Source organism: Crinia signifera, chromosome 2 (assembly GCF_055691185.1).
Source record: "Crinia signifera chromosome 2, ASM5569118v1, whole genome shotgun sequence".
Lineage (NCBI taxonomy): Eukaryota > Metazoa > Chordata > Amphibia > Anura > Myobatrachidae > Crinia > Crinia signifera.
The window spans coordinates 333,369,632-333,386,996 of record NC_139218.1 but is presented as its reverse complement, the minus strand read 5'-3'; the positions used below and the strand labels follow the sequence as shown (position 1 = coordinate 333,386,996).

At 42.3% G+C, this 17,365-nt stretch overlaps 1 protein-coding gene and 1 long non-coding RNA gene across 2 annotated transcripts in view; one reads left to right on the top strand and one right to left on the bottom strand.

Moving 5' to 3' along the window:
- Positions 1-30: 30 nt before the first annotated feature.
- Positions 31-17,365, bottom strand: part of LOC146057785 (uncharacterized) — a 20,503-nt gene continuing 3,168 nt past the window's right edge. The window contains exons 3-6 of the long non-coding RNA XR_014469774.1: positions 15,760-15,800; positions 12,047-12,110; positions 10,543-10,663; positions 31-614 (exon numbers count right to left, since the gene is read on the bottom strand). This is a non-coding gene — a long non-coding RNA (uncharacterized LOC146057785). The remainder of the gene's footprint in view (positions 615-10,542; positions 10,664-12,046; positions 12,111-15,759; positions 15,801-17,365) is intronic.
- On the top strand, positions 3,673-15,807 carry LOC146057784 (chymotrypsin-like elastase family member 1). Its single transcript, XM_083169458.1, has 8 exons — positions 3,673-3,732; positions 7,661-7,758; positions 9,526-9,626; positions 10,530-10,655; positions 11,221-11,357; positions 13,504-13,649; positions 14,886-15,035; positions 15,745-15,807. The coding sequence occupies exons 1-8, from the start codon at positions 3,693-3,695 to the stop codon at positions 15,751-15,753; spliced, it is 807 nt and encodes a 268-aa protein (XP_083025584.1). The 5' UTR covers positions 3,673-3,692; the 3' UTR covers positions 15,754-15,807.

Sequence of the window (17,365 nt, the reverse complement as noted above, 5' to 3'; positions counted from 1 at the left end):
TGGGCCCCCTCTTTTCTGGCAGTCTACTGTACATGTGCAGGTCTACATAAACATGGCGCCTTTACCTAGTTCCTGGATACATCTCTATTGTACATGGCAAATGGCACAGTGGAAGAAGACAAACACTCAATATAAATTTTACTCATTTACTATGTCCAGCTGGGTTCTGTCTCACTGTATTTGCATGGGACAAATATAGCAGCTCTTTTTTTTTATTGCACTACATCTATGTAACATTATAGTATATCCCACCCACACAAGCCTGGCTAACAACACATGGTCCTTATAACTGAGCCACTACCATGGAACACAATTACCAGCTATGTGTGTGCTCTATACTTTACTATAGTATTTATCAATGTTTACATTAGTACAAAGCAAATCAAAACATACCACAAAATAATACAATAGACTATTTTGTTGTAGTGTAATGTAGATCCAGGACCACCACTGCCAGGGATTGGAGATACTTACTCAGGAGATCCATTCCCATACTGACCAGATGAGTCTCCTTCACCACCAGACACATCCTCTTCCCCTCTGGTTCCACAGCACTGGATGCTGCCCCTTGGGTCCAACACTAGTCTATGAAGTGTGAAATGCTGGGATCAGACCTGGTGACATGGATAAAACACACATTAATGTCTCTAGAGTGGGTAGTATTTTATATTTTTTATGTATATCAGCAGCCTTTGAATAAGGGGTGTGCCAACATCCAAAAAAGCAAAATAAAATGTAAAACAATCCACATGGCACTTAGTAATACATAAAACAGGTATTTAAATAATAATATTTAATGAACCTAAAATAAATTTAAATACAGTTAAAAACTTCCCGTGGGTTTAATAAAGTGACAGTCAGCATATATAATAATATCATATATAAAAAACATGGTTTAAAAATAGGCACTTTCACTCTAAGAATTATGGGGACCAGCGAATAGTGTCCAAATGGATATAGGTACCGCTATATAATAATTTGTTCAGAAAATAGCACACAGTTTCAAAGAAGTCTCTCCACTCCGAGGAAAGGGAAAGCGAATCCAAATGTGATTAATCAGTTAATCCCAGGTAAAAGATGAATAGGCTACAGGGGCTATATCTGTGTAAATAGCTTGCCCCTTTAGGAGCACTATAAATGGCAATAGGCAGATAAAGATATATGTGGTGCAGCAGGTGAGATGGATGCCTTTCTGCACCTCTATAAAAGCAGGGTTGTCTACCCTTCCATATAGACAGGGAAAGATGACTCTCTTTGTTGGGGCACAACTTATTAAAATATTTAAATTTTTATTGATATACGTTAAAAGTTTGTTAGGACTCTCTATACAACCTCCAACACAATTCTATTTTTTAGTGACTTTTTAGAGAAGGAAAAAAAAGGGAAATTAATTTGTATCTAAATGTAAGATAAGAAAGTTATTTGAATGAGCGTGACAAAAAAATATAATATGTGAAACTTAATTGATCAATATAGTGAGTTGAAAAGGTAATAAAGTAAAATATTAAAGTCTGGGACCATAAAATGATGGCGAAATATAAGTGATGTTAAGGTGGCTGTCACGGGGGTACCCACAGTATATATCTCTGTGGTACTGGGTGGCTTAGCTTGTATTATTTCTTCATATTGTACACAGGGGCGGATCCAGGATAAAATGACAAGGGGGTTTAGGTGGGGGGCGGTGTTAGTGGTGCCAGTGTACATGCTAAGAGAGCGGCAAAGAGAGGGTGGGAATGGGATTAAAAATAGGCCCTGGCATTTAAAGTACGCAGGCCCACCATGGTGACAAAAGTGAAGGATGTAGTTTTGCGCGCGCCCAAGGCGCGCTCCGGAAAATGTGCTGTGGCCACTCAACAGGGGGCATGTCCTTGAGTGTAGTGTACAACACCATATACAACTTCTACACATTATGCAACAAAATACTAGACCCCATTATACTTGCCCCTTACACATGATGCCAAATGGAATGAGCCAAAATTCACATAATGCCACACGGATTGAGCCAAAATTCAAATAATGCCACATGGATTGTGTCAAAATTCACATCAAGCCACACGGATTGAGCCAAAATTCACATAATGCCACATGGATTGAGCCAAAATCCAAATAGTGCCACAGGGATTGAGCCAAAATTCACATAATGCCAAATGGATTGAGCCAAAAAAAAAACATAATGCCACACGGATTGAGCCAAAATTCACATAATGCCACACAGATTGAGCCAAAATTCACATAATGCCACACGGATTGAGCCAAAATTCACATAATGCCACACGTATTAAGCCAAAATTCACATAATGCAACACGGATTGTGACAAAATTCACATAATGCCACACGGATTGAGCCAAAATTCACATAATGCCACACGGATTGAGCCAGAATTCACATAATGCCACACAGATTAAGCCAAAGTTCACAATACGTTTCATAAACAGGAACATTGTCCACCAAAGGCGCGCATTAAACATTTACACCATAATGTCCATTACACGTTACGTTACACGCCATTATATCCATTATGTATTATGTCAAATACCATAATGCCTATTAAAAATTATGCTACATAAGTGCTGCTTATCTACATGCTCATTGCCAAGGGTTCCATGCTCATTGCCAGAGGTTCCATGCTCATTGCCATGTGGGATTACATGCTCATTGCCAAGTGGAATACATGCTCGCGGTAAATGGGGGACAGCCGCCAGGCAGAAGTGATAGCCACTGACAGTGGCAGAGCCTGGCTGTATTCAGAGCACTGCAGGTCCAGGCTATTTGAAATAATACCCCTTTCACACCAGAAAATGCATTCCCAGGTTGGCCCCTTTTACACCAGCCTAGTCCCTGCATTTTCTTGTGTGAGGGGGAGAGAAAACCACCCCTCCCCCCCTTTAACACGTTATCTTATTTAACCGTCTATATCTTCGGAACCAACTGATCCATTTACATGAGACCAGTATCATATTGAAGAACTTTTGAGTGGGCTTTTGATTTTGGTCCAGTGAAACTGGAATGTTTGGTTCCAGAGTAATCTGCCCTCAAAGAACATGAACAGCCATGAAATTACATTTAAAAAATAAAAAAATTAGTTTACACGTAATATCTCTGGAACCGATTGACCGGTATGGACCAGCCTGGTATCATATTGAAGGCCCACCGATTGAGATCAACCACAAGCTTCTGTGATGCCAGGGGGGGAACTGGCAGCCGTCGGAACCGGGTGGGGGTCAGAATTGACGGGTCCCATATTATCCTATGGGGAAAAACTGGGAACGATTCCACCTGCCTACAATCCTGGGTTTTGCGTGCTCCTGTGCAAAAACCTGGGATACCTAAACTAATGGGAAAAGGGGTAATAGTTTATCTAAGACAAGTGGACACTGAATATCTGACACTCTGCCACCATACTTCTGTTGTAACCACAATAAAGCTGACATTTAATCTTTCAATGGCATATTATGTATTGTGTTATTTCATCCAATTAGAGTGTTAAGAATCTTGCTGAGGTAAAACTGATGTCATCTTACGATTGGTAGTTTATGTCCTTCGAATAGAAATAGTAACAAAAAAATGAAGACGAAGATAGCTACAGTAACATCTGAGAATATTCCCAGAGCATGCTGCTTCTGACTGTATATAGTATATAAAGGGTGAATCAGTCACATTTTTACCACACATCTACTGCAAGGGATCCAAGATGATGAAGCTCCTGCTACTCGCTGTACTTGCCCTCTTTGGTAAGATGCATCCCTGAGTCTAACCGAGGACCGGTTGTATCAAGCTTCAAATAGTGATAGCATGGTGAGTAATAAACAACCAGTCAATCAGCGCATAACTGCCATGTTACAGGCTGCGTTAGAAAAAATGACAGTTAGGAGCTGAGTGGCTGGTTGTTTATCACTCAACACTTTATCACTTCTGAAGCTTGATACATCTGGACCCTTTTCTCTTGAGCATTAACCGTCACTGTTTTATCTGTGCGCCTTGTTGTTAAATGTTTCACCAAACTAAATAGTTCAGATATCGCATATAATGTGATTCGCTTTTATATGGGCGTGTCCTAAATTCAATGTTCTCATCTGCCCTCCATCTGATACACCACATGTGCAAGTTAGTACAGAGAGACCATTTACCATAAAGACGAATAATAATAATGTTCTGACATATATTGTAGTGGGTGCATCATGTGGTGATCTCATTACTGAAAAGTCTTCATTATTTTCATGACTTTACCCATTGATCACTAAACAAAAACTCCCAAATATACTAAAGATCTAATACAACCCAATAATAATGAATATTCAAATCAGAATGGATCATTTGCATTCAAAAGAATCAGTTTGAAATAGATCACAGTGTGTATTGTGTAGTTATACTCCTGTGTTATCCACGTTACAGGCTGCACTTGTAAACTACACTATGGGCCTTATTCTGGTTGGTGCGGCCGGGCCGTACGCGTACGTCCCGGGGTTTTTAATGATCTGCGCATGCGTACATTCGCTAATGCGCAGGCGCGAACACTCCACAACGCTTACGGACGGGTCTCTACGTGCGAAAAAACCTGTACGCGAGTGTACGGGCATTGGGGGCGGCATAGGGGCGTGATGAGGGGAGCGGCCGAAATAATGAGGGAAAATGGGCGTAAATATGGGCGTACACGGGGGTGTGCACCAAAAATGAACGGTGCTACTACCGCACGATCGACTAAAGCACCGTTCATTTCGGACACAAAACAGGCGGCCGCCAACCGCCATCTCAAACCACCCCTACAGATACCGCATGCCAGCGTGCGCCTGGGTTTGCTTATTTACGCTGATTACTACCAAACACATACACCTGAATGTAATAACCAATGCTGCAGTCTATTAATACCCCTTTTACACCAAGAAATAACCCAGGTTGGACCCAGGTCGGACCCAGGTCAACATTGGTGTAAAAGGGGTCAACCCAGGTCCAGTAACACTGGTCTCCTACCCAGGTCGTGACCAGGGTTGAACACTGGTTGGACCTGGGTCGTGGGCGGTGTAAATGGTCCCAACCCAGGTTGGGACATCCGGGTAGTGCTGAAAGGATACCAGAAGTGCTGGACGCCTTTCCACAGTGCGCTGCAGTGGCAAATGACAGCAGCCAGGAAGGATACTGGCAGTGCACACAGAAATCATAATTGGATGCAGTATCATTCATATTATTATTATTTTTTTGGGGGGGGGGGGGACTGGGGGGAGCACATGGGAGATTCGGTCTGCTGCTGCAGGGGAAGGGGCTGGGGAGAGCACATGGGTGATGCTGCACTTTTATACCGCTATGTGTGCTTGAGCACTGAATATAACTTTTTGAAAAATATTTTACAAAATAAACAATGCAACATTTTTCAATGCTAACTTGTCATGTCTTTTAATTTTTATTTTAAATCATTGAGGGAAGGTTGGATGGCAGTTTATCAGTCCTAAAATGGACATTTTTAATGTCATCCATAGGGAAAAGCAGTGCTGACCCAGGTTCAGTGTAAATGGCGCAGACCTGGGTTCGACCTGGGTCACAGTGCTGTGTAAATGGGGTACGAAGCTGGGTCCAACCCTGGAAACTCCTGTGTTCATAGACCAGGGTCCGACCAGGGATTTTGGTGTAAAAGGGGTATTAGTCCAAACCATGATTTCACTACCTGCAAGCCACACACAGCACTCAAACACATTGGAAGCTTATCTTTCTATACTTCTCTACATTTAAAGGTTTGTTTAATTTAGGTAAGAATCTTTGTAAGACCTGCTTATATATGCTAAGGTAGGTATTTGCTAAACAGTTATACACATTCACTACGTGCTTTCATAGACTTTACACAGTAGCACACTCAATCTACACAAGTCGACATGTGTCAACGTGTTCACTCTAATACAAACATAGGTTTTGTATTTATGATACAATAACATAAACCACATCTAACACCTACAAAGGATGTTTCAGCAATGTTTTAAGCCCATGGCCACTATTTTGCACATTAATTAATTCAATCAATTAATTAATTTTCATAATTAAAGTTGAAAGGCAAGATTTGCAGGTCCATATATGTGAAGGGTATGCCAGCGTACACGGACGTACGCTCACTCTCACGAGCGGTGACATATGCTGAGTTTTCTATTGAAAACAATAGGGACCCGTCCGTGCAAGCTGGCGTACGCTCAGATAGCCGCAAGAAGTCGGTGGGAAGACGGACGAGAGACGTCCGTAAACGGTGCTGTACGCTCAATTGTACGCCAGTTGTCGGAGTGTAAGGGCTGGCCCGTCCGTGTACGTTGGCGTACGCTCAATTGTACGCCACTCCCCTTTGCCAATGTTTCTGGCCGTACGAATGCGGCTGAGTTGTGGGTGGACTTAACCCCAACGGCCGCGTACGGATAGCGTACGTTAATAGCGAACGTACGCACGTTTGGCCGCTACGATCAGAATATGTGTATATGTTCCGACTGTGCATACTTTAGTGATAGGGTATCTATCAAATCTCAGAGACAGATAACATTGTAAGAGATAAAGTATGAGCTAATCCTACCTTACATTTTACAGGCTGTTTTGAAAAGTGACAATTAGAAGCTGATTGGTTGGTTATTTATCTCTCACAATTTCCTCTCTCGCCAAACTTTGATAAATAGCCCCCTAAGGGATCTATTTCCTAAGAATTACACTAATAGCCGAAAAGCATGATCTCTTTCCAACCAGGCTACACCCTTAAGGACGGTGGGATACCACCATCTTCAGAAGGCATTGCAGAGAGTAGCTTCAACTACTGTATACTGCATATACTGTAGTCAAAGAGAGAATTAATTTGATAAATAGATGCCTTAACCCAGGGGTTCTCAAACTATTTTGCTCTGGGACCCCATTAGACAATAAAAATAGTTACAGGACCCCAGCAAATTACTGCAGAAGGTCATCACTTTACATGTGTAGTCAGCAGACAGCACATACATGGCAGCATTGTGGAGGCACAACATGATGGGAGGAGTCTAACATAACAGACAATTCAACAGATTTTTTTCAGGTGAATTGTCTGAGATTAGAAAAGTCAAGCAACATGGAGTCGGGACCCACTTTGGGGTCAGGACCCACAGTTTGAGAACCGCTGCCTTAACACTTCGAGTGTAAATGTTGCTGTGAGAGATGTGCAAAATATCAGCTACAACTGCCAGAGCTCACAGCTTTTTTTTGCGCACTGTGGGGCAGATAAAGCCTGGAGAAGAGATAAACTGGAGATAAAGTGAAAGGAGATAAAGCACCAGCCAATGAACTGGGTTTGAAAATGACAGTTGAGTGTTGATTGGCTGGTGCTTTATCTCCTTTTACCTGATCTCCACTTTATCTCCAGTTTATCTCTTCTCCAGGCTTAATACATCTGCCCCAATGTAACTTAACTTCTATTAATTGACTTCAGATCATTTGCCGGCAATAACTAAAGTTATTCATATTCCTCAGCTTCGACCCTGTCATTTTTAGCAGATATATTGCACACCTCTTGCAGCAACATTGGCACTCAAACACGTCTTGGAAGCTGCAGTATCCCCTTTCACTACCGATTCTTTAAACTTTTAAGCGGAACATCTATGTAGCGGAGCTGATCATGTGTCCCATATTCTGGTGATAACACAGTGACTGTATTTTATTTTTGATCCTTAGGACAATGTTTTGCTGATGTTCAGTACATTGAGGACATTGCAGACAATGCACGTGTGGTAGGAGGAACAAATGCAGCCAAAAATGCCTGGCCATGGCAGGTGAGTGGTGAGATTACTCCAAACGCTGTTATAGCTATAATGGGAACTAATTACAGGGCAGATACTACAGTGATGACAATCTTACCAATTATATTTTATTATCTCTCTGGAAAAGTAATCAATGGCTGAGCAGGCTGCTTGCTGTATGGCTCTGCATGGCGCTGCATGGCACAGTGTCTGTTCAGGGTGCAGGTCATATATGCGGTGGAGCCCTTCCCTTGATCATAGACAATGCACACTGCATACCCAGCAACCATTGTAAATAACCCATACACCAAATGTGGTTCCAGCTATAATGGGAACTGATTATGGGACAGATACTCATACCTCCCAAGTGTCCCGGTTACAGCGGAACAGTGCCTCTAATTGTAGACTGTCCTTCCCACGGGTGTCAATGAGCCTGCGCATGGCATCTCTTCAGTGCAGGGAAGAGGGAGGGAGGGAGGGCAGGGAGGCCAGTTCCCTTACCTGTTGCCCCTTCCAGTGCATTCTTCCAGTATGCAACTGTGATGCTCAGGATGGATAAATAGGCAGGACCCCACTTCCCTGTCTTATATCCCATTCATGCCTGACGAGACTGCATGTGTCTGCAGCTCTGACCACACTACTCAATCTCTACATCGCTTAAAGAGATATATTACCTTGTTACGACAAATTATACATGATAGACTCCAGTCCTGTGCCCCCTTTTCTGTTCAGGCGTGGGACTAGAGTCTCACCAGTCCCCATCTGATGGTGGCCCTGTCTGTAGGGGCTAAAGCTGCACTATGAATCTGATCTTTGGTTATTTACCAGTAATATCTGCACAAAATCAATTTGTTATTGCAATATATTCTTATTCACACACCTGCCAAACATACAATTGGTAGTGGGTGTCCCATTTACAAATATCAATGTTATAGATACTACACTGTACACATAATATTAATAATTATATTGATTGAAGATTGCTAAAGCTGCATTTCTGCATAAAGTAGTGAACATCTTTGTTCAACAGTTAAAAGTGGCTACAGAACAGGGAAGATAGGAGGAGAGCATAATATCTAATGAGAAGTCACAATGCTTGTGATGTCATCCTACTTACCCGTTCCATCACTAAACCAGCAAACAGCCCTGGTTTTCAGTCACCATTATAACACTCCACTAGCTAGCCTTAAAAATGATGATACTGTTCTCTATCAGATGGCAATGTTAATAGTCAATACTACTACTAATAATAATAATAACAGTCAATAAATATTTTAAGTTTATACATTTTAACAACTCTGCTAGTTTCTTGAAGAAATGTATATCATGTATTAAAAAATTTAGTGAGTGAATAATGGCAATGCAAACAATGGTCAAATAACACGTTGATAACCATAGATCATAGTGAATAAATGCAAATAATATTACTATCAGATTAGTGTGTCAACTGTATGGGGTTACACAATACACAGCATGGGATTCTGAAAGGCACAATGCATTGTATCAGAGTCCTCGGGGTCATCCAGTAAAAAGGAAGAGATGAAACTACTATTATTATTTCTGAGTTAAGTACCTCAAGAAGAGCTTATACAAAAGCAGAAATAAAGAAATAGAGGCTGAAGGGGAGGAAATAAGAGAGATAAGGGGAAGGTAAAGAGGGGGAAAGAATCAATGAGCCTAGGGGAAAATATAAAATAGTGTCTAGTCTTTGCTCAAGAGGGTCAACGTTAAGGACAAGGGAGGTATACCATTATACTGTAGATCATGGAACAGTACTGTAATATATGTTTTATCTTCCAGATATCTCTCCAGTATATCTCTGGCAGCAGCTGGTACCACACCTGTGGAGGAACTCTCATCCGTGCTAACCGTGTGCTGACTGCTGCTCACTGCGTGGACAGGTAACAGACACTGTGACAATATCACACCTTAGTCAGCTGATCTGCCCCCAGACTTACCTCCCATTCTGTTAACATGCTGTGCATATGCGCACAACATCTATTATGTATTTACACCAACCTCCCCCTAGCCCAAGTGAGACTTCAACTCTCAGGTGGAACACTACGACAGTGGCAGGAAATTGGGATGTTTGGGTGGTACAGTAGGCTACTGTACTTTGCACTATGGACATTTTTTAAGGATCCAAAAATTAATTAGCCTTCAACATATTTACTAAAATAAAGGTAGCTCTGATTCCTCTTACTATCATAAATTACATAATTAAAAATACATACAATATGAGATATACTCTGCATTGCTGCAAGGCCCCGCTAGCAATGTGTCCTGTCCGCCCTGTAGCAGGACTGACAGAGGGTGCGTGCATTCTAAGCAACATCAAGCGCACACACACAGTGGAAGATATTTTATCGTTCTGAATTGCAGAGAGGAGACTACAAAAATTGGCAACCCTGATCTACATTTGTATTGGCGTTCGTCCACCCACCTCCTTTTAGTATGTTAACTCTGATGAGTAGGGCCCTCCTTCCTCACGTACTCACCCTACCTCTTTACCTCACCTGTGCTCCTGTCCTGTTCTTCCCTTCCTCTACTTTATCTTCAGTCTCCTCGACCATTTTGACACCTACTTCAGAACTGATGCTGATTTTAGTTCTACCAGCTATACCCCTATTTATGCTGTATTTTATCACCACACCCTGTACGTTACCTTGTCATTTGTTTTTTGTTTGCTATGTACGGCGCTGCGGACACTTTGTGGTGCCTTATAAATAAACGTACTACTACTACTACTACTGCTGTATCTCTACAGTGCACTAAGTCTCTGCTTCCTTCTGTCTGCTGTTTAGAGTTGCCACCTACCGTGTTGTCCTGGGAGAACACAACCTGAGCGCAAATGATGGAACAGAGCAGACTATCTCAGTGTCAGCCATCCGTATTCATGCATCCTGGAACACCAACAACGTTGCTGCTGGGTACGTTTCTGTCATGAGTAAAATATAGTTTGCACCTGAGTAGATTAAAGTAAAAGTGTTAACTGTTCTGTAAATCACATTTCCACAAACAGCAACATGGCTTCCTTTTCTACTTTCAGGTTCATATAGTAAAGGGAAGGATCAGATTTAAAAGGAAAACTTTGCTCTCAAAGGGGGATTTCTCCTGCATTATGCTTTCATGTATTAACTTGTTTGTAGCCCCCTTTCCCTACAGCTTTCACTGTATAACTTTTCCTCTATTGGTAAAATCGTAGTTTCTCAGACAACAGGCTTACCGTCATATCGCCAGGCCAATGTTTTTACTTTGTTTCCCTGGGATATGACACAAAGTGTTCTCTGGATATAACTGTATGCAGTACAGAGTTTCCCACAGAGCTTTGTCATAAACCAGAGCAGCCATGCTGATTATATAGTTCATGGAGAGAGCCACAGAAGAAAGATTAAAAACAGTATCTTTTTTAGCATGTTACAAGGATAACTAAAAAAATAAAAATCTTGTACAGGTATGAGATCTTACTATGTTTATTTCTCTCATACCATACAGTTATGATATCGCTGTCCTCCATCTGGCATCCAGCGCTACAATTAATAGCTACGTGAAATTGGCTGCCCTGCCCGCTAGTGGTGTTGTCCTGGGAAACAACCACAACTGCGTTATTTCAGGATGGGGAAGAACCACCAGTAAGTAACCTACAAAACAGGCTTGTAAACGTTTGTCTACGCGGTGGCCTATATATAATGGGTGCAATGTGCACACGGACCCCATAGTACAGAGGGGCCTACACTGCACATGCTGCACCCATTAAACAAAAAAAATTACCTCAGTGGAATGAGAGTCCCATGATGACAGCAGCAGTGTTGCAGAAAAACCAGATAAATGCCAGCTGCACCATTTAGCAGGAGCTCTACACAGGTGCATTAGAGTTTGAGCCCTCTAGTGTTCAGACTCGCTGCACTGCTGCCAGATGGGAGGAGGGGACCCGGATAGAGGAGGCTGCACTTGGGACTCATCCTCTTTCAAAATGCCTATGTGTCTCAATTAAAGGGCCAGAAGCCAGCTTGTGTAGCAGCAGAATGGTGAGGTCCCACTAAGAACACCAGCTAAGCCTGGTCCCTTTAACTTTTGTTAAACGGCAGACACACCTTGTATCTTGGATTGGGTATTTAATTACAGAGCTCCAGGAAATGTGACATGGGGGGTAATTGAGACGTGATCGCTGCTGAGCGAATGTGCAGCAGCCAGCAAACAGGTAGATGCCTCCATGCCATAGTGAATCAATTAATGAGTACCCCATGCAAATAGATTTATATGGCTAGTGAAGAATCCGTAGCCAAGCGAAAAGAACCAAAATCTTTTGTAAGACGCTCACCATCGAATCATTTTTCCACTGGTCCCCAGTCATTGCAGGGTCAGAGTACCCAGAGACTTGGCGGCTGCAATAAAAAGAGGCATATACAGAGTGGAGCTGACATCACACACCTTCCCCTAAAACACTATGGGTATGCCTGTGTATTCCCTGACACTCCCACCGTTTTCCTAGGCACACCTTGCAGGATTTCTTCACTAGCAGGCGTCGCATATATGTACTACGGGCCGTATGCAGTAGCACCTGGAGGGGAGGTCTGATGGAGGGGTCCCGGGTCCCACTCCCCCATCCCTGTTGTAGGGAGCTGGGCAGCGGGAGGGGGAGAGAGAGCAGGCTGCCGCTGCACCACAGTGTCTCTCCCTAGTGACCACGCCTCTCCTATTAACCATGCCCCTCATTTTACCGGGGCCTGTTGGTGCCCCTGGCCATACGCATACGCAATGTGTTGATAATCGTTCGCAGTGTGAATTCACACAGCAGCGACAAGGTCTGAATCAGGCCAATGGACACTGTAGTCGCCATTACGGGTTATAAAGATAATATAGATATAATAATAACCATCTATATACTGTAGGTAACTATAGTACACATATGGTATTTGCTAAATACATGTTTTATAAAGATAACACTGAACGCTTGCTTGTTAAACAGAAATACAGTATGTAGGGTGCTTGATAAAGAAATAAATACCTGTATTCCAGGTCTGCTATCAGGTTTATTATGCACAAATAGAAATAAAATGTATACATTTCCAGCCTTGATTTCTTCTGTGTGTAATGTGGGGTCTTTTTTATTTTTTGTAAATGGCCTATCATTTACAAGGCAAAACCAGGCGTCGTAAATGACGGCACCTTTAAAAAAAACACCCGAGTTTGGCCAGTATTGGGCATCATAATGTTTTATGCTGGTTACATTTACTTTTTTGTAATATTTTTTATTTCTATCTGATCTTTATAAATCACCTACAGTATGTTATCAGCAGAAACCATAAAGTATGTGCACAATTACTGATTTAGAGTAAAAGGTATGCAAAGTATCTGATATTACTCAGTGTCTAAAAGTCCATACACACTAGGTGATTTTGCCCAGCATGTATGGACAGTGATGATGGGAAAAACGCTGGGCTGAAAATCGATATTCGCCCGTCTAACCGATTTTCCCAGGGGTGGGCCACTTTCTATAGCAGGATGCTCTGGAAAGCTGTCCACCCCATTGCTCATCTGCTTGTAATACCAGCAGTAGAGCACCAGCCGGCATTGATGCAGATGCGCGCATCAGCACTCACCGATCATCGCTGGCCCATACATACTGGGCGGCTTTTGAGCTCAAATTACAAAACTGAGCTGTTTTCAGCTCAAATTCGTTCAGTATGTATGGAGATAGTGTAAACTCTAAGTACAGCCTCTCTTGCCTGTTACAGTGTACTCGGATTAATTGCATTCTCATTTCTCTTGTTCCAGCCGGTGGATCTCTGCCATCAATCCTCCAGCAGGCCCCTCTGCCCGTGGTGGCTCATGCAACTTGCTCAACCGGCTCCTACTGGGGCAGCACTGTCAAGACCACTATGGTTTGTGCTGGTGGTAATGGAGCCCAGGCTGGATGCAATGTAAGACTTAGCAAAATTCTGATTCTTATTACAAGTATGGTTCTTCTACAGATAAATTACCATCTATATTAGTTAAACAGTATTTCAAAGCTTAGTGCATCTGGTCCAGTGGGAAACAATATTAATATGGAGAAAGAGGAAATTATAGCAGGGTCGGCTCAAGGCCTATTAGCACCCTGAGCATTATTATTTGAAGCCCCCGAAATGCGGCGACCATGCCCCAGTATACATATGCCATACACCGTAATGCCCATTACACATATGCTGCTCACTATGATGACCATTATGCATATGCCACACTATGATGTCCATTATACATATGCTGCACACCATGATGCCCATTATGCATATGCCCCACACCGTGATGCCCATTACACATTATGCCACATGCGATGATGCCCATTAGACATATGCCACACACCGTGATGCCATTACACATTATGCCACACACTGTGATGACAATTACACATTATGCCACACACTATGATGACAATTACACATTATGCCACACACTGTGATGACAATTACACATTATGCCACACACTATGATGACAATTACACATTATGCCACAGATTGTGATGCCTGTTATACATATGCCACACCATGATGCCCATTTTACATATGCTGCACACCATGATGCCCAGTATACATATGCCACGCACCATGATGCCCATTACACATTATGCCATACCATGATGCCCATTAATTATTATTATACATAAGTGCCGCTTACCTACATGACCTGTTCCACTAGAAGCAGATACCTTACTGATTGAGCTATTGAACGAACAACTATACATAGAATCTGCAAGATTACTGTGTGGGAGCAAATATCTCTATCAGTAAGGTGTCTGCCTTCAGTGAGGCATGTCACTGGTTCTAATCCTTTGTATGACTGCTAGTTTCCAATAAATTTGGTGCAATGTAACAAGATTTATAGAAATATTTTCTATTTTATATATGTGCAGTAGACTGAGGTGAACATGTCTGAACTATAAAGGTGTAATTGGATCAGTGGTCTATTTATAATTGTGTGCAGTGCACATGGGACCACTCCGCACACACTGCACCCACTTGCAGTACTTATAGTTCCAAAATCCTACTTCACCAGCAGAACAGCTGCAAAATCTCTGCTGTAGCGCCATACTGTTTAAAATAATTTTAAATTGTATTCAAAGATACTGAATTATTATCAGATGTCACCAATACATTTTTTTCCGATATGTATATTTCAGGGAGATTCTGGTGGACCCCTGAACTGTGTAGTCGGTAGCGGATATGAAGTCCACGGTGTGACCAGCTTTGTGTCCTCCCTTGGATGCAACGCCTACCTTAAACCAACAGTGTTCACTAGAGTATCTGCCTACACTTCCTGGATCAACAGCGTAAGTAGTTCTTGCCACTTACAGACAATAACTGATATCTAGAACATTGCAACATCTAACATCCATTTCTACATCTATATTATTTTATATGTGATCACATGTTACACAGGGCAAATCACTTCTTAAACATTTAGTTTACATGGGATGACAAAGCCTATTTTAATTAATGTAATTAAATATATGAGAATGTCATCAGACACAACTTATAAAGTATCAGACCGTACAGAAGACACTGCTCTCCATCTGATGTGTGCTAATTTCAGGTCAGTTTTGCCATTCAAATGAATTCCACTTTAAAAAAACGTGTAGACTCGCACAAAATAGCGAACTTCCGGCAACATAGAGGCTTTCACATTAAGGTGGGAGTTCTATTGAATCTATTGAAGGATGTTGCTATAGGTAACCAATCAGATTCTACCTATTTTCTTCTAGAAGGTGCTAAATAAATAAGTAGATTCTGATTGATTGTCCATAACAACATACCATTTTTAATAGAACTCCCATCTTAGTAAATAAACCCCACTGTCTGGAGTTTTTTTATTACTGAATTACAGCAAGAATACTCAAACTGGACTTAACGCAAGAGGTGAGTCAACATACATACAACATAAATATGTGTGATAAATGGCTCCATGGTGAACATTTCAACAAAAACAAATAACTATGATCTAAGTTTAATCCATAATTTTGTATGTTGTCTATCTTGCAGAACATTTGAACTTACCTGATGTGATACAGAATGAAGGTTCGGCAACATCAAGATATCTATGGGAAAATATTTAATTTCTTTTTATAAAATAAAAGAGATTATTAAGTCATTATTATTGTGTGTTTCATTTTTGCTATGTAAAACGTATGGTACTTTTTTAAAGCTTTAAATAAGAAAAATGGCAAAATGATTAAAGAGAGATGGACAGAATAAAATATAAAGCAAAAACTAAAATAGTATACAATATATAAGGAAACTAGTACACCAGTTGGTATTCTCCATCCGGAACAAGGGCATAAATACCATAGTGCAGTTGCTATGGGGCCCAGAGCTGAGAGGGGCCCACCCAGGGGCGGATTGGGAATTAAAACCAGCCCGGGAAATATCTTGAGGCAGCCCTGGGAGGGGGGGGGGGGGAGCGGGGCGACGGGCTGTTGCGCGCCGCAGGCGCGCCCAATTTTTTTGGGGGCGTGGCCTAGCAATATGGGGGTGTGGTCTATTTCAATGAGGCCACGCCCCGTTTTGCCACTGTGGGGCATGGCTAGTGGCTCTGAGCTGCTGGCTATGTCCCCGGCAAGGACAGAGAGAGTGACAGCAGACAGAGAGTGACAGCGGGGACACAGAGAGAGCCACATATGTATATTGAGCATCACTGTGTGTGGCAAATGTATAATGGGCATCACGGTGTGTGGCCTATGTATAATGAGTCCATTATACATAGGTCACACACTGTGATGCCCATTATACATATGCCATACACCGTGATGCCCATTATACATAATTGAAATGTCAGCCGAGAGGGGAGCATGAGTGTGTTCAGCGCTGCGCTCTCCTCCTGTCTCTCAGCTCATCATTGTAGTTCAGCTGCTAGCAGCCAGTGGTGGATAAACGCAAATGCACTGTGGGCAAGGCACAACTGGCACACCGATAGTTACGTCCCTGTGTGGGACACAGATCAGGTTGCTTCTGCCTCCACCCATACACATTATTATGTTTTTCACTAGTGTTTAATGACAGGGGGTATGTGTTGGTGTTAGCAGTGGTGTAGCTAGGTGCCACGGTGCCCGGAGCAAGGGCATGTTTCGCGCCCCCCCCCTTGATTTGTAGTAGGCGGGGCTCTTGCACGATGAAAAGGGGGCGCAGCCTAAAATTATAAGACACACCGTAATGCCCATTACACATAAAGTCACATGCCCATTACATACTATATAACAAACCATAATACCCATTTGCACATTTGACACATAAAACCAAAAACTTTTTTGGAAGGAGGGCACAACATTTCTAGTTACACCACTGACGGAAGACATCATGCTTCCATTTATATGTATGCACACACACACAGGGCCGGTGCAAGGTTCCCCGGCAAGTGGTCAGCACAAACCCCCCACACACACATGCACAGTGGGTGCCACCCACAACCCAGAAAGGACTCACCACTGTCGGGGTGTATATGGTGATGGAGGGACCGCAGGCTGGCTGCAGGCTACTCTGCAGATGTAAATAAATGCTCACTCTGGGCCAGATGTATCAAACTTCAAAAAGTGATAAAATGGAGAGTGATAAACAGCCAGCCAACCAGCTCCTAACTGCCATGTTACAGGCTAAGTTTGAAAAATGA